This window comes from Oenanthe melanoleuca, chromosome 1 (assembly GCF_029582105.1).
Source record: "Oenanthe melanoleuca isolate GR-GAL-2019-014 chromosome 1, OMel1.0, whole genome shotgun sequence".
Lineage (NCBI taxonomy): Eukaryota > Metazoa > Chordata > Aves > Passeriformes > Muscicapidae > Oenanthe > Oenanthe melanoleuca.
In genome coordinates, this window is record NC_079333.1 from 4,431,517 (window position 1) to 4,446,061 (window position 14,545).

Below are 14,545 nucleotides of genomic sequence, written 5' to 3' on the forward strand. Positions count from 1 at the left end.
GTCTGAGCTTTGGCCATAGGTAGCACGGAGTATAAATGTTACAGAAAATAATAAAGAACACAGTTCCAGGTCTGAGAAGCTGCTGTTTAACCCCGTGAGTCATTTCCAGCTGTCTTCTCCAGACATGAAGGCATTTGAACAACAGCAGTTGACCACGTGGTTGTCTTTTAAACCATTTTCAGTAAATCAAATGGAGGAACTGTGTGTTTACAGTTAAAGGATGAGGACTGCTGGAAGCTGCACAACACATACTTGACAGCAGGAGGTCGTGGCTTGATAGGAAATAATCTTAGAAATCCTTGCTAACATCCTTCATCTGTGTATAGCATAGCCAAGACCCAACTCTTCCATTCTGCTGGTAGCCTTCATTTTAAAGTATAGAATAGAGATTTGAAAGTCATCCCTATTTTGTTTCAACATCTGGACAACTAACATGGTGAAAAATTTATAGGAAATACTACACACCATGACTCCTTTATGTGTAATTATTAATTCATGGTCTTGTGCCACCTATTAAAAACCTTGCCATAACAGATTATAGACTGGAAAGGAAAAAGATAGGTAAGGGCCTATTCATTATTAAAATACTGTTGCTATTTATGCCATATCTACCTGCAGACATGTTCTGTAGGAGTCTGGAAAGTGGGGGTGCTTATTAACAAGAAAAAGTAGCAGAGCTATATAAAATATTTTGATAGATAAATGTATTAACATGTAAAATGGGAAACTGAACTTTACTTTTGCATAGCAGAGCTGCATCTCAAAATAAAAGAGCACTTCTTATTGTAGTGGCCCAACAATGGAAACAGTTTGAGGATGTTGTTTTCATTTAATAGTCGTGTGAAATGTGCTTGCAGGCAAAATGTTTCATTTGGAGGTTTTAAGACTACATTTCTCCCCTACTTATTACTTGAATGTATCAGGAAAGTTTTAAAAGAAGGGTGTGAAAGGAGGACTCTTCCTGAACCAGCATGATGGAAATTTGCTTTCCTTTTTTGCATCCAAACAAAACAAAAGATTTGAGTCAAGATTTTAAGGACCCATAAAAAGGAGGAAATACAAAAAGCACAATTAAAATTTCACCATCTGCTCACTCTAAATCAGCAAGAAGGGGGAGGTTTCCCTTCTGCACAACCATTATAATCAGAAGTGCAGTAGAAAAATTAAGTGGATGTGGAATAGGCACAGCACCCTCCCCTCTCTTACTTGACATTCAAGTGACACTCTGGGTAGGATGAATTATGAAAAAAAAATGTATTGAGAGCCTCTTCTTGACATTGTCCTCTTCTGTGCAATTCTGTCCCTCTGCAACTGTGTTTTAATGGTTTCTCCTTGCCTTTGGTGTTGCCACATTACCTCATGTGGGCCACATGTGAGCACTTTAATCTGAGGCAGAAAGGAACTTTTTTGTCCCATCTGTTTTGGCCTGCACGTGTTGGTGCTGCTGTTACTGCTGGCAGCTGTGCTAATGTGTGAGGCCACCTGCCACATGGCACACACTGCAGCTTTGGCTAAAAGCTTCCCTTTCCCCCTTTGCTGGAGGTGTAGGTGGCTGAATCGGAGCCTTTTATTATTTTAAATGTGTCAAAACTATTTACTCTTAGGTCACTCAATTACTCCAGGGTACAAAAAAAACCCAGAAAGGGATTCTCTAACCTGTGCCATGTTCATCTTTTATATTGATACAGTTTTAGTATGTTGATTAGCTTTAATCTTTTCATTATTTGCCTGCAGTATTACTGTCATTTGGTACGTTCCTGTATTTTCTGCTTTTAGATGCAGTGAAGAAAGGAGGAACAGATTTGAGCACAAAATGTTACTGTTTGGGATTAGCATTTCTGATGAGCTTGGCTCTTTGTTCTTGGACAAGCAGAGCCCTGGTAATGCTTGGTGCTGCCCTGTGGTGCCCCTCTGGGCACATGTGGACAGCCTTTGGATGCAGCAAGGTGTTCTGGCTGCCTCTGTGTGCAAGCCACTCACCATATTATACTTAACTACATCCTGAGGTGATTATGAGGATTAATTAATGCTTAAATCCTTTGAAGACACCGGATGCTTTTTAAATGCTAATTATTATATTCAGGTTTGCTGCAGCTTAGGGATTAGATCTTACTTAAGCAATAGGTAGGGAAGCTGTGAGATGGATGTGGCAAAGAAAAATTAAAAGTAATAAATAGTCACAGAGAGCCTAAGCCTCCCTGCAGCCTGTTTGTGCAGTCCTAATAAATTGCTACTTTTCTAATTTGGTTTTGGAGCCTAATTACTTCTATTTTGAATGTCAGAAGGAATGTCTCCTCTATAATGTTCCATTGGGAGCTGCTACTACATTTTGCAATTTTAACCCTGACTGCCATGTCTGTGAGAATTGGTGACTATGTGTAGGTACTCTAAAAATGTGCTTTCTTCTTTTCCTCTATACTGTTCTGGAATTAAACATTGCATGAGTTTGTGCAAAGCTTGCGGCATCTGTATCTCTGAGAGAATTGTCTGCTCCTTGTCTGGACACTGAAAACTGAATAGAACCTTGTGTAGTAAGTGCTGGTCCCCTGAATAAGGTTTGTGACTGGTTGCTACTCCGTGAGAAAGCTACTTTTTGTAACCTGTGATCCAGCCAGAAAAAGAGGACAGAAAAGCAGACAGTAAGTTTTTTTCAGACTGTTTTATTGCTGCTGCTCTGCAGATGGACCTAGAGTACCAGCTTCATATCTGCCTGTCACAGTGACACAGTGGTTAAGAGGTTTGGGTATGGATCAAGGTGAACAAAGGGAAAAAAGCCTTAGAGAAGAAAGGTAATCACTGGCACAGGTTACCCAAAGACGTTGGGGATATTCAAAAGCCATCAAGACACAGTTGTGGGCAATCTGCTCCAGGTGGTCCTGGTTGAGCAGGGAATTGGACCAGGTGATTTCACTTCCAACCTCAACGATTCCACAGTTCTGTGGCACAAAGCAAGCAGGAGCTGATAGAAAGGTGTAAGGTGGAAGCAGTCACAAAGAACAGCAGAAAAGCTCTGAAGATGAGAAAGTGTGGTTCTGAATTTAAAATCCTTGCATCAACCTTGCAGGTTGGTCTGTTTTGCCCATAACACACTCAGTGAATCATTAAGGTTTTGTGCATCACCTCGATCTATAAAATGACCATAGTATTTGTCACAGAGCTGTTGCAAGGGCAAGGTCATCTGTAAGTATAGCTTGATGTTAGGTCGAGGGTGGCCACAACTCTTTGAAGGGAGAAAAATGAAGGGTTTGGTATTAAAAAGCCCAAAACCAAACAAAAAAGTAACCCAAACTCCTCTCTAGGAAGTAAACTTTTAAGAAGGCAGGAGAAGCCCGTTGTTCCAAGGCGGGCAGCAGCACAGATGTGAGGCAGGCTCGCCGTGCCCGGGACAGCGCCAAGGCGGCTCAGGCTCCGCAGGACACACAGAGCGCAGATCTCAGAGCCGGCCCCGCACAAAGCAGAAGGCTGGAGCTGCCGTTCCCACTCAGTCAGCGCTGTAGATTCTCAAGGCTGCCTAACCTTTTTCTTCAGAGGTTTGTTTTTTACGAGTTTGTTGTTGTTATTTTTTACCTCTGATCTTTTCTCTTTGTTCACGCTAATTACGACCTATTAACTTAAAAAAAAAAAAAAAAAAAATGGCAACAAACCCAAAGGCAACACAACGCGGCACCCTCGCGGCGCGGGGGCGGCGTGTGGCGATCGCTCCCCTCACGCGGGGCCGGGCCCTCCCCGCCTGCCGGGGCGCGGATGGGGCTCCCCCATCTCCTCTGCCGCCGCCACAGCCACCCCCGCCTCCGAGCGCGGCTCTCCGGCCCGGCCCGCCCCGCCGGAGCGGCGGCTCCTCCCCGGGGCGGAGGGACGCGGTCGCCGCCTCCCGCCTGCCGCCGCCGCGGGGACTCGGTGCCGGGCGGCTGCTGGCGGCGTCTCCCGTCCGGTCCCGTCCGGTCCGGTCCCGGCGATGTCCGGCGGGGGCAGCCGGCGGCGGGCCGGCCCCTCCTGGCACAGCACTTTCTCTCGCTTCTTCTCCAGGAGCCCAGCCGGCGAGGGGGCGGCGAACAGGTACGCGGGGCTCGGGGGCGGCGCGGTGCCACCTGCGCGGCCGGGGGGCAGCGGGGCACAGCGCGGCTGAGCGCGGCCCCGGCCCGTGTTGCGACACCGGAGCGCGGCGGGGCAGCGGGAGGAAGCGAGCGCTCCCCGCGGGGAGCCCGGGGCCGGGGGCGGCTCCAGGGACAGCGGCGTGCCCGGGGAGCTCGGAGCGGGCTGACAGCTGCTGCCGGGGCCGGGAAGGGCGGGCTGTGCTGGGGCACGGCCGCTGCTGGGTGCGGGGGCTCCCGGGGAGCTGCACCGGGCACCCCCGGCCCCGCCGGGCTCGGCCGAGCCCCGTGGAACCTGCTGGGATCCGCGCACCCCGCGGCTGCTCCTCCGCCCTGCGGCCCGGCTCGCAGCCCCTTCCTCGGGGACTGACAGCAGGGCAGGGCGCTGAGGTTTCTGAGGGCTTTGTTTGTTTTTCCTTTTCGGTTTTCACGCTGAAAGTTTTCTTTTGGGCTGGTGTAAATCAGGCGTTAATGCGGCATAAATATTACTGCTGTGTTTAAGTCTCAATGCAAACTTTGTGGTTTATGGAAACTTGGTTATTAATATTTTTTTTAGTGCAGGGAGACTTTACAAGATGAAAAGGTTTGGAAACTTCTTGTGTATTTGTTCCTCTTCCTTTATTTTTTTTTCCTTTTTTTTTTTTTTTTTTCCTTCTTCTTCTGGTGGCTGATTTCTGTCTGTAAGAAGGAAAGAAGCACAGATAAGTTTCCTTCAGTTTCTCAGCAGCCTCATTGTCGGCCCAAGTAAATGAGCATATTTTTGTGGTGGAAAGGTGTTAACTGCCTAGGCCTTGCTTCCTCGGGTGTAGTATTTATTTTTCGCTTTTAACATATTGGTTTTAATCTGAGTCACTCTTGATAGGGCATAGGTTTGTGTTTAAACTGGCAGACAGTAAATGCGGTTTGATCAGATAGACAGTGGCTATCGCAGTAGCTCTCATAGTGAAAAGCTTTAGGATCTTGCGTTGTGTATTCTCAGCAATCATGGAAAATAGAAGAGCCTGTTGCTCTCTTACACTGACCATCTTAAACATCTTGTAAATGCACCATGAGGATTTTTAACTTTGGGGGTTTCATTTTTCTGTAAGCGTTTGACATGCCAGTACACCACCAAGGATCCGCTGGTCTTTTACGAGCAGGAAAAAGTTCCTTTTTTATTTCGAGAGAAAAAGAAGTTGGGGGCAAGGCTGCTGAATCAAGGACATCTTTGCAATTGCTGGGATAGGCTGGCTGTTTTGTCTGGCGGGTGTGGTTAAGATACGGGAGAAGGCGAAGGTTTGGATCTGGCTGAGGACCTGGAGAGGCAATAGGACAGGTTTTATGGGATGTCGCCTTGCCAGCTCCCTACAGCTGTGGTTTGGGATAAACAGAAGAGCCTAGCGGTCACCTTGGTAAGGAGGAGAACGATGCCACTTGAGTGGTTTGTCGCTAAATGTCTGATCTGTAGGTAGCACTCAGGGTAGACGTACTCCACTTCACTTGGGGCTGCAGTCTTATCTCTATCCCAATCGCAGTTTCATTTCCTGCAGCCAAGAGCCTTTTCTTTATTCGGAAGCGGGGAGATCCACGCAGATACGAACAGGCTCTGGCCGCTTGGCCTGGTTGCTGCAGGGTGGTGCCGTGACTCCTGCCCGGAGCGGAGGAGCCCTCGCCATCCCGAGTCCCATTTGGTATGTTAAGGAGCTTTTCCCCGTAGTGCCGGGCTGCAGCGTGCCACGCTCGTCAGGAATGCTGACGTTCTCGTATTTGGTTTCCACTGGCAGCTTCTTCGCAGATTAGCGTAATTGCATACATTACCCAGCGCCGGGCTGCGATGAGCGCCGCAGGTTTGCTGCTCGTGTTTTTCCGTGGAGCGGAACGGATCGCTGAACAAAGCCCGAGTGCGGGAGGGGCTCCGGGGCTGCTCGCTGTCAAGGTGTGCGGTGCGTGGGCGACTTGGGGAATGCAGCCTTTGTCAAGGGCTGTGAGAAATGTGTGCGCCGGCACGGCTTCCCCTTCAGGTTATCGGGAGGATGTGTGTTGGAACCAGACCAAGTTTGATATGCACATACATATATTAAAATAAACTTTTATATTGGAGGTGTTTTACTTACTGATGGGTTTCGAAGAAGTGAAAGACCTAAGTAGAGGGAAAGCAGTGTATCACATCCACTCTGTGTGCCTGCATTGACCTCTGGAGACATGCATCACACTTGATGCCTCTGCAGAATGTGATGGTTTCCTAAGTTTTAAAGGCATGCAGAAATGAATCTCTGCCCATCCAAAAGTCATTTTCCATCTGCTCCCACAAATTAGGCAGTGATAAGGTGGGTGACTGGAAGCTGCCAGCTTTCCTTCTCCGCTGAGAAGAGCTGCCCTCTTGCTCCAGATTCTGTTCAGATTTACCTGTAAAAACCACAAGAACCAAACTCCAAACTTACCGTGATCCTGGTTTAAAATGGGAGGAAGGTGATAGGGGGATTTATGTAGTTTGTTAATCAATGTCTTAAACTCTTCTGAGAACCTCATTTGACAGAAAACTTATGTTAATAACCTGCCCTTAGAGCAATTTGTAGCTCTGATGAACATGAGACTCGCTGGAGGCTTTGCTTGCTTGCTTGTGGAAAAAATAAGCTGCGCTGATTAGTTGTAAGTTTTGTGGCAGCAAAAAGCACAGCACATGCCTTAAGAGTTCACTTGGCTTTTACATAAAATGTAGCCAAATGGAAAGTGTTTCCCACCCAGTGCTTGCCTTCTGCTTAAGTGTGTTCTTCAGAGTTGGGGCTGCTTTGAACGGCTTCAGTGCTCTTCATCCCAGGTCTTTATCATTGACTTCCATCAAAGGCAGTCATTATGCTGTGCTGGACTACTTGCTATTTTCAATAATACACAATTGGTTATTGGTTACCACAGTGTTTGTCCTGGAGCAATCTAAATCCCCAGGGTGACAAAACCCAATTGCATTTTCACTATTCTAACAGGAGTCTCATAATTTGTTATTTTTTTTACTAATATATTTATCTTTAGTCCATCTGGAAAAAGACACAGCTTTTACAGTCTAAGTTTACACTGTGGATTCTTTCAGAAATATGTGGCTTCTGTGGCTGAGCAATTGTTCTTTTGCGAATAAATGCGACCTTTAGGAGGGGTGTGACACTTTTTACTGAGGTACCATCAAAATGTCCTTTAAACTATGGGTGCATTTTATTAGTTATTCTGTGTAGCAGGTTCATTTCAGATTTCTCTTTTTCTCTCCAAGTGCTGTTGGCTGGTCACAGACCTACCAGTTTGAGTTTGATTTGTCAGGATATTTTCTCTGCATTGGTGAAGTATACCAGGGACACCAAACAGAGAAGAGCAACCTTTTTTCTGGTTTAGAAGGATTTGGTGAGGCTGATTTGTTTGTTGGGGTTTTTTTCAGGCTGAGATTGTTGTTCCATTCATCCATTAGTATCTTACTGAGAGCTTTCAGAGATGAAGAACTTTGTTTATTCTGCCTGAGGAGAAATTAGAGAGTCTTTTTCTTCCTTTGGGACTGCCAGTCATTGTTCCTGATTACAAAGAACTTGTATTTTTGTAGTTATAGAAACTCTGTATTTGAGGGGCTGCTGGAAATTGATGGAAAAGAGAGTAATAAATTTGAAACCAAGTTATTCTGAAATTGCTGCCTCCTGGCTGGGTTTGATACAGATACCATTGGCATCTTTGAAGAAATCCATTGTCTGCTGGAAAAATCAGTCTCTGCTTTCTAGTAAAGAACCTTTTACTTTCAAAAGCCAGAGCAGGATCCTTTGTGTTGTTGCTAAAATTTCGCTTATTTATGAGTCTACATGAGGAATGGTGGTCTGTGGAACCAGCAAAGGGAATACTCCAACCATATAGAAGAATTCAAATTAGACTTGCCTAAGTAAGTGCATTATGAAAATTTTCTGTACATCTGTTAATTTGGCGTTTCTTTCTTCTTTTTTGCTTCCTAGATTTTTCTGTTTTGACATCCATTGCAGGATAATTCAAAATAGTGTGAAAAGCCCTGATTATCAGGGTCCCAAAGTGGTTGCCTGTAATGAGGCAGGTAAATAGTTCTGTGCACTCTGGTGGGAGTGCCTGCTTGATCAGAATGAGGCACGTACTTGGATTTCTCCTGGGACTGAGACCAGGAGCAGCAGGGCCAGCAGCTGGCCATGTGTGTGAGAGACATTTCCTGAAGGAAATGTTACTAGACCCTTAATTATAATAGAAGTGCTCCTTGGAAGAAACAAAGCAACGTTTTTTCCACTATTTTAAATGTGAACAGCCTTGTCTCCTTTTCAGTTATAGGCATAAGTGCCAGAGTTAATGCAAAAATGTTTCCAAAACAGCCACAAGTCTGTGGTTTTAAGGAATAGTTTTGCAAAGATGAAAACTCCTTGGCCTTCTCCTCTAGTGAACAAAAGGCTCCCAGGTGGAAAAAAATTAAGATTCCGAAACATGTTGCTGTGGGGATTGTATTTCTAATTATTGTAACTTCTTAAAAGGGTGAAAACCCAGCTACTGCTTTTAATTTCTGAGGGGCTTTTGGATTTTATACAGTTCAGTTAGCATATACTATTATACTTGCAGACAGTAGCACAGCACTGGATTGCTCAGGCTTTAACTCAGTTCTTCTGGTGTATTAATTTTCATTTCTAATATGGTTTTATCTGTTCTAACTGGCTATGCAGTATCACTTTTGAAGACTTAAGGTTGGAAATGTTGTCTTCCTTACTCATTTCACTTTTTCATGTCCGTTTCCAGACACAAGATCTAATCTACAATGGTTTTGTGTTGTGAACACAATTGCCTTATTTTGAAATAGAATGTTGTTTTTCTGAATGTTCCATTGCCTCTTAAGTTGACAAAATATTTTTCCAAAGGCATTGTATCTGCTTAAGTGTGGCCTAAGTGTGTAAACACCTTGGGGATCTGCACTCCACCTCCAGACAGTGTTGTGTTGGGAAAAGATGTAGGAAGAAGTTATTTCTTGTGAACACACAAGAACAGAAAAGGCAGAAAGAATTGCAGTGATAACATACTTTTATTTTAATCATCAGTTGCAGGCTGCAAATTTGGCCATTAAACTTATTTTGGTAGGAATGAAAAATGCTTGCCTTCAAAACAAAAGAGGGGACTTTGGTGCCTGTAGGATGTTTCCTGGTAGATATTTTGTGAGTAAAAGATGGGAGTTCTGGAGAGTATTTTTTTGGGTTTAAATAGTAGCCCACTGTACCTCTACCAAAAGTTTTCTCCTCCAGCCTGACTAGAAGAGCTCCCTGCATTTTACTGGTGACACCAGTCTTTCTCGCTTGTTTTTTCTGGGGTGCTAATTCTTAATGAATCTTTTTGAAATTCTGATATGCTCTGTTTATCAGGACAACAGTTGCTGCTGCTGCTTTAAAGCTGCCCTGGATTACTTTTTTTTTTTAAATATCTCCTATTTTAATGCCATTTTGTAAGTACCACTGTTGATCCCCCACCCTGCAAACACGCCCTTTGAAAACAGTTCTATTCCCCATTAATTCGATACATTTAACCTTAGTGCACAGTTTGTAAATCTGTTTCTGATGCTATACCTAGTGTTTGCATTAGTGAGCAGTAACATATCTATTTCAGAAGGATGCTGGAAACTGTCTAACCAATCAGACTGGCAAATAGGGAGCAGATTCCACAGCAGTGTTGGTTACTATGCCTGACAGATGCCAGAAGGAAAACCTTGATGTAATCTGGTATAATCGCTCTGCCCAATATTGCAGTAAGCTCTGCTCAGAAACATTTATATTTCTTTCTCTAGCCTTTGTAGGGCTGTTCAGTTCCCTCACATGAAAAATGGATTAAGTTATTTAGCAAGGGTCATCATATTTTATTTCACTTAGTTCTGGCCTTTAAACATGTTCAGTGTAATGACATGGTTTGGTTCTTGAATTTTTTTCATGTAAACTTTCATTGTGAAATGTGGCATGTCTGTGATTTTTCTGATGTATTTATTTTCCATTGTAGTTTTAGTTTTAATTTTCATTCAATACTGACACACTTTGTGTAGCTCATATAAACCATGCAACACAGCACTGGTATTGCAGAATGTGAAGCTGACCCAGCTTTGCTGCACAAGCAAAGAACAGGATGTAAATCAGCAGCAGAAACAGGTCTGAGAGGAAAAATTGTTTCAGTTAAAACTATCTAAATTGCTTATTGCTGTCTCTAATCAAACCAGTTTCAAAATGAGGGTAATTTAATTGAATATAATACATTTTGTGCTATTTCAGCACTTAAATTAATCAGCAGTTCTAACACTTCTGCCTGAGTTCATGCCTTATCCTGGCTCCATTTTCTCCTTTCTTACCTTTCTCTGCTTTCTTTTCCTGTCTTTCCCTTCTGTATTTGTTTTAAATAGCAGCATTGCTTTTCATTGACCCTTTAATTTCAAGCTCAATAACTTGTTTGTATAATTACAGTTTGTCTTAATGTCTTCAATTCTTTTCCCCTATGTGTGTGGCCTAAGCTTAAGCACAGAAGCAGCAGCCAGAAACTTCATATTCAAATTTCTGTGCAAAATTCTTCTTCTCTCTTTAAGACAAGCCCCAACAGCCTTGCCATAGACTAGAGGCAGGTTTTGTCATTGCTGCTGCTGTTTGCTTTCCCAAGAAGTGTGCTAGCCTGGGAATTCTGCTGAGAAGTTCACCAGAAATTTTTCATTTCAGAGCTTTGCAGAAGAGGGCAACATTGTGGTTTGGAGGGGAGGGAAACAGAGGAAAATTAATTAATTAATTTAATTCATTTGGGTATTTTTCTTCTAAAATGCTAGTGTTTTTATTTCCTGTTAAATACTAACATATTTTAACTGTCACTTGATGCACAAGCCAGTTTTTTGCATTCAGTTGATTTCCTTGCATCTTGTTGCCACTGAGCTTTACAGTAATATTTTCCTTTCAGTTAATTTAATAAATGGTTACTTTACCCGTGCTCATATTCCTCAAGGTACATGCTGGAAGTTTGACTCTAAAGAAATTGACTTTTTAGATTAAGTTTTGATAGTTCTTCTGGCTGCAGAGTACATAAATGGCTTCACAAGTGTGATGGTAGTGCCTAGAAGAAGGTGTTTCTCTTGGAAGTATATAATATTTAAGAGTTAAAGGGATTAAAGGGGAAGAAAAATGGATTTACTACATCTCCCAGGTGACTTGAGAAGTTAATAAACATGGTATTGATTGTAACATCACTGAAAGATGGGAATTATCAAGCTCAGTTTTGTTTAAGAGATTACAGCTTCACTTGACAAACTGGTGAAATATCATCCTTGGCACTGATATCCCACTTGAAATATTTGCAAGTGTAATAACAGCAGGCTAAAATTCAACATACAGAGGAATATAAAAAAAGCAGATGTAATAAATAATTTTCTACTTGATCTGTTTGAAGCAAATGAAAAGGATGTATTTTTGAATCAATTTAATATCTTAAAGAGGACAAAACTGTAGCATGACAAGTTTGCAGATGATTCGAGTGAAAAGTATGGAAATCACCATGTAGATGACATTGGAAACAAACTAAGTTGCCATGGTTGACAGCCAGTTAAACATGACCTGCCAAAGTGGTGGCTCAGAGTAGAAAATATGATTGTTTGGTGTATAAACAACAAAACATGTATTCAGTGGATTCTTTGGTTACTGCAGTACCGAGTCCAGTTTTGGTGTTTGTTTTTTTCCATGATTTATCATGAAAAAGATGCTGGCAAACTGGAAAGGGCTCTGAGAAGAGCTCCAGAACAATTTGATGTCTGGAAAACCTCCCTCGCAGAATAAAGTGAAGTAGCTTCCCTGGCATTTAGTTCTGAAATGACAATGTTAAAGTCTGAGGAATGACTCTGCCTCAAGGAATATAACTGGAAGGGAATTCAGATTTAAGTACTTTATGTTATAGTAGAGCTGTGGCTTCAAGAGGTTATTTGAATCTGAGACCTTTATAATCTGTCCCACATAGATGCAGATTGATTGAGAGATGAAACTTGAATAGTTAAGCCTAATAAGTAGTGAATTAAGTAGCAGGAAAGGAAAGGTCTTATTTAGAAATGTGGTCATTTTTCCATAGTTTGTTGTTTTTCAAGCAAAGCTCATAACTTCTTATTATGTGTTAAAGGCTTGATTCAGGTCTCCCATAGTGAAATTTCATAATCTAGATTATGCAGGAGGCCAGCTGCAGTAACCATAAGGGTCTGTATGGCAAGCAGGGTAACTGGAATATATATAAAAATATTAATTAAAAAAGTCTGAATTATTTGCCATCATGTTTTTAATTACCACTTGGAAACTGGGACAAGGAAGAAACCAATACTAGGCAACCTATGGCTCTTTGCAGTTTTATAATAAAAATTTCATTACTACTGCTGTTTTGTGGATATGTTGTGAGAATTCCTGTAACGTGCTGAAACTTCATTGAGGTCTTGCACATCTATATTTTATGGTATTATTAGACTTGTGGATTTCCACTCCTTTACATTCTTCAGCAAGACTCTTGCACAAATGGATTTTAAAGTAGTAGGTGATGAAATACTTGTTTCAATGAAATATCCTTCTGGAAGGTCAGCACTGAATGTGTAACTGTTGGCACAAAGTAAAGTTGGAAAGAAATCATGATATCAGAACCAGTGAGGACAGCATTTCCCAGAGAGGGTGTTAGGTTTTTTGAGAGAGAAAGGAAAGCCAGGGGTGAGGAGCTGGCATTATACCCCAGAATGCTGAAATAAAGAATGTAAACCTAAAAAAGCATCTTTGAGGTTGGGCATTGCTTATTCTCTTACCATTATGAGTCATCACATTAAATGGTTCCTGAGTTAACTTGAGGAGAAGACCAGTTAAAAACAGCCCTATGTGGTAGCAGGGAGGGTTTGACTACTCAGGGAGTCATCTGGCCCCAAGAGGGAGAAGATGGCAAAATGCTGGAGCACTCACCTGCCTGGTTACACGTGGACTGCATGAAAAGTAGATGCTGAAGCTGCTGCATTGGAAGAGATCTGATTCAAAGCCCTGGAAGAAGTAGGGAGGGTCAATATCCACAAGTGCTGTGGTAGTGCTGAACTGAAGTTCAGCTTTAGTCAGCTGTCCCCGTTTCCTTAAGGGAGTGCCCTTTAATTTCCCCCTTCCCAAACAGCAACAGGCAGGCCAAGCCTTCTCCTCAGAAAAGGAACCCAAAATGTCACAGCAATTACTTTCAGTTTGAAGAGCTCTGCGTGTGGTCAGTCTCATCCAAACTTGTGTGTTTGTGCTTTATTACTTGCATGTTCCCTGTAGCTTTTTTTTTATCTGCAACAACACATTCACAATCTGCTGCGTGCATAACGTGGGTGGGGTGGATTAATAAAGGAAGAAGGGGATGGGCTTTTAATTTCCAAGTTCTGAGGGATTGTTATGAAGGACAAGGATGGAGGAAGCAGACTTCTCACACCATACAGAGATGCTGTGAGGGCCTTTTGAAGATGTGATTGTTTGTAATTGTCTTGTTCTGTTTTTAGAGGCAGTTGCAAAAGACCTTGAAAGCCATGTACTTAAATATGCTCCATTAAATTGCTTTTTTTTTTTTCCTTGACTGTAATCCCTCTTGTAATCTCTTTTTGTGTGAGCAGCAATGCAGAATGTGAACATGTCTTGCTCATAAGACTCTCTAACCTCTTTTCCCAAAGTGTAATGATTAAAAACTTGGACCACAAACCTGCTTCTGGTTCAGACACCACCTGTCCAAGTATTACAGAAAGGTCAAAAACAGAGGCAGCAGGAGAGGAACAAAAAGCAATAGAAAATGGCACAAAGAAAGGTTTGTTCAGAAGATACAAAAGATACAATTCTGTAACTAAAATTTAATCTTGATTAGTTAAAGAATAAGAGTGATGCTAATCAGGTTAGGCATGCTGGCAAGACAATAGAATGAGCAGCAAGACAGCCAAGAAGAAGAAATCCCTCTAACCTTCTTCTAAACCTTCACTAAAGATTAATCCATCTCTGTTGGATGCACTAAAATGCTAGAGAAAAAGGAATGTCTAGCAGAAAAGCAAGAGAAGGGCAGTAGATTACAAACCTGAGAGATGGGTGGTTAAGCACAAGCCTAACTTTAGATGTGCTCAGCTGGAGATAACATTGGTGGTACCTGCCATGGCAAAGTGCTCCAGAAAGGCATTGCTCTGGAAAAGCTTAGAATTGTGTAGAGCCAAACTTTATAAATACAGCTGTAGCCCTAGGTCACAGTGATGTTATGGATGCAATGATGAGAAGAGGGAAAGCCATAAAATTTGTGGGGAGTTGTTAGTGGGGGTTGTGAAGTTGCATTGTGTGAATGAAGTGAACAGTAGCCAGCAGATTCTCCAGCCCCTGTCTCCGTGGTGTTTAGGCTGTAAAAGGTAACCTTGTCTCTCTGAGAGAAACAAAGCCATTTTATCCTAAACCCACGAGGCCTTTGTTCAGCAAAGAAGCTTT

At 42.7% G+C, this 14,545-nt stretch overlaps 1 protein-coding gene across 6 annotated transcripts in view; it reads left to right on the forward strand.

The window, feature by feature from the left end:
• The first annotated feature begins 3,869 nt into the window (after nt 1–3,869).
• CRYBG3 (crystallin beta-gamma domain containing 3) overlaps nt 3,870–14,545 on the forward strand; it is a 94,377-nt gene continuing 83,701 nt past the window's right edge. For 3 of the 6 annotated variants that reach the window (XR_008843058.1, XR_008843055.1, XR_008843056.1), the window contains exon 1: nt 3,929–4,056. Coding sequence is in view for 1 of the 6 variants with exons in the window: in XM_056516313.1 (XP_056372288.1) it covers nt 3,956–4,056 (101 nt within the window). In the remaining 5 variants the exon portion in view is untranslated. Of the gene's footprint in view, nt 4,057–4,419; nt 4,482–5,695; nt 5,762–5,854; nt 6,007–14,545 lie in introns of those variants that run through there. The other 3 variants (XM_056516332.1, XM_056516313.1, XM_056516342.1) reach the window with 3 other exon arrangements.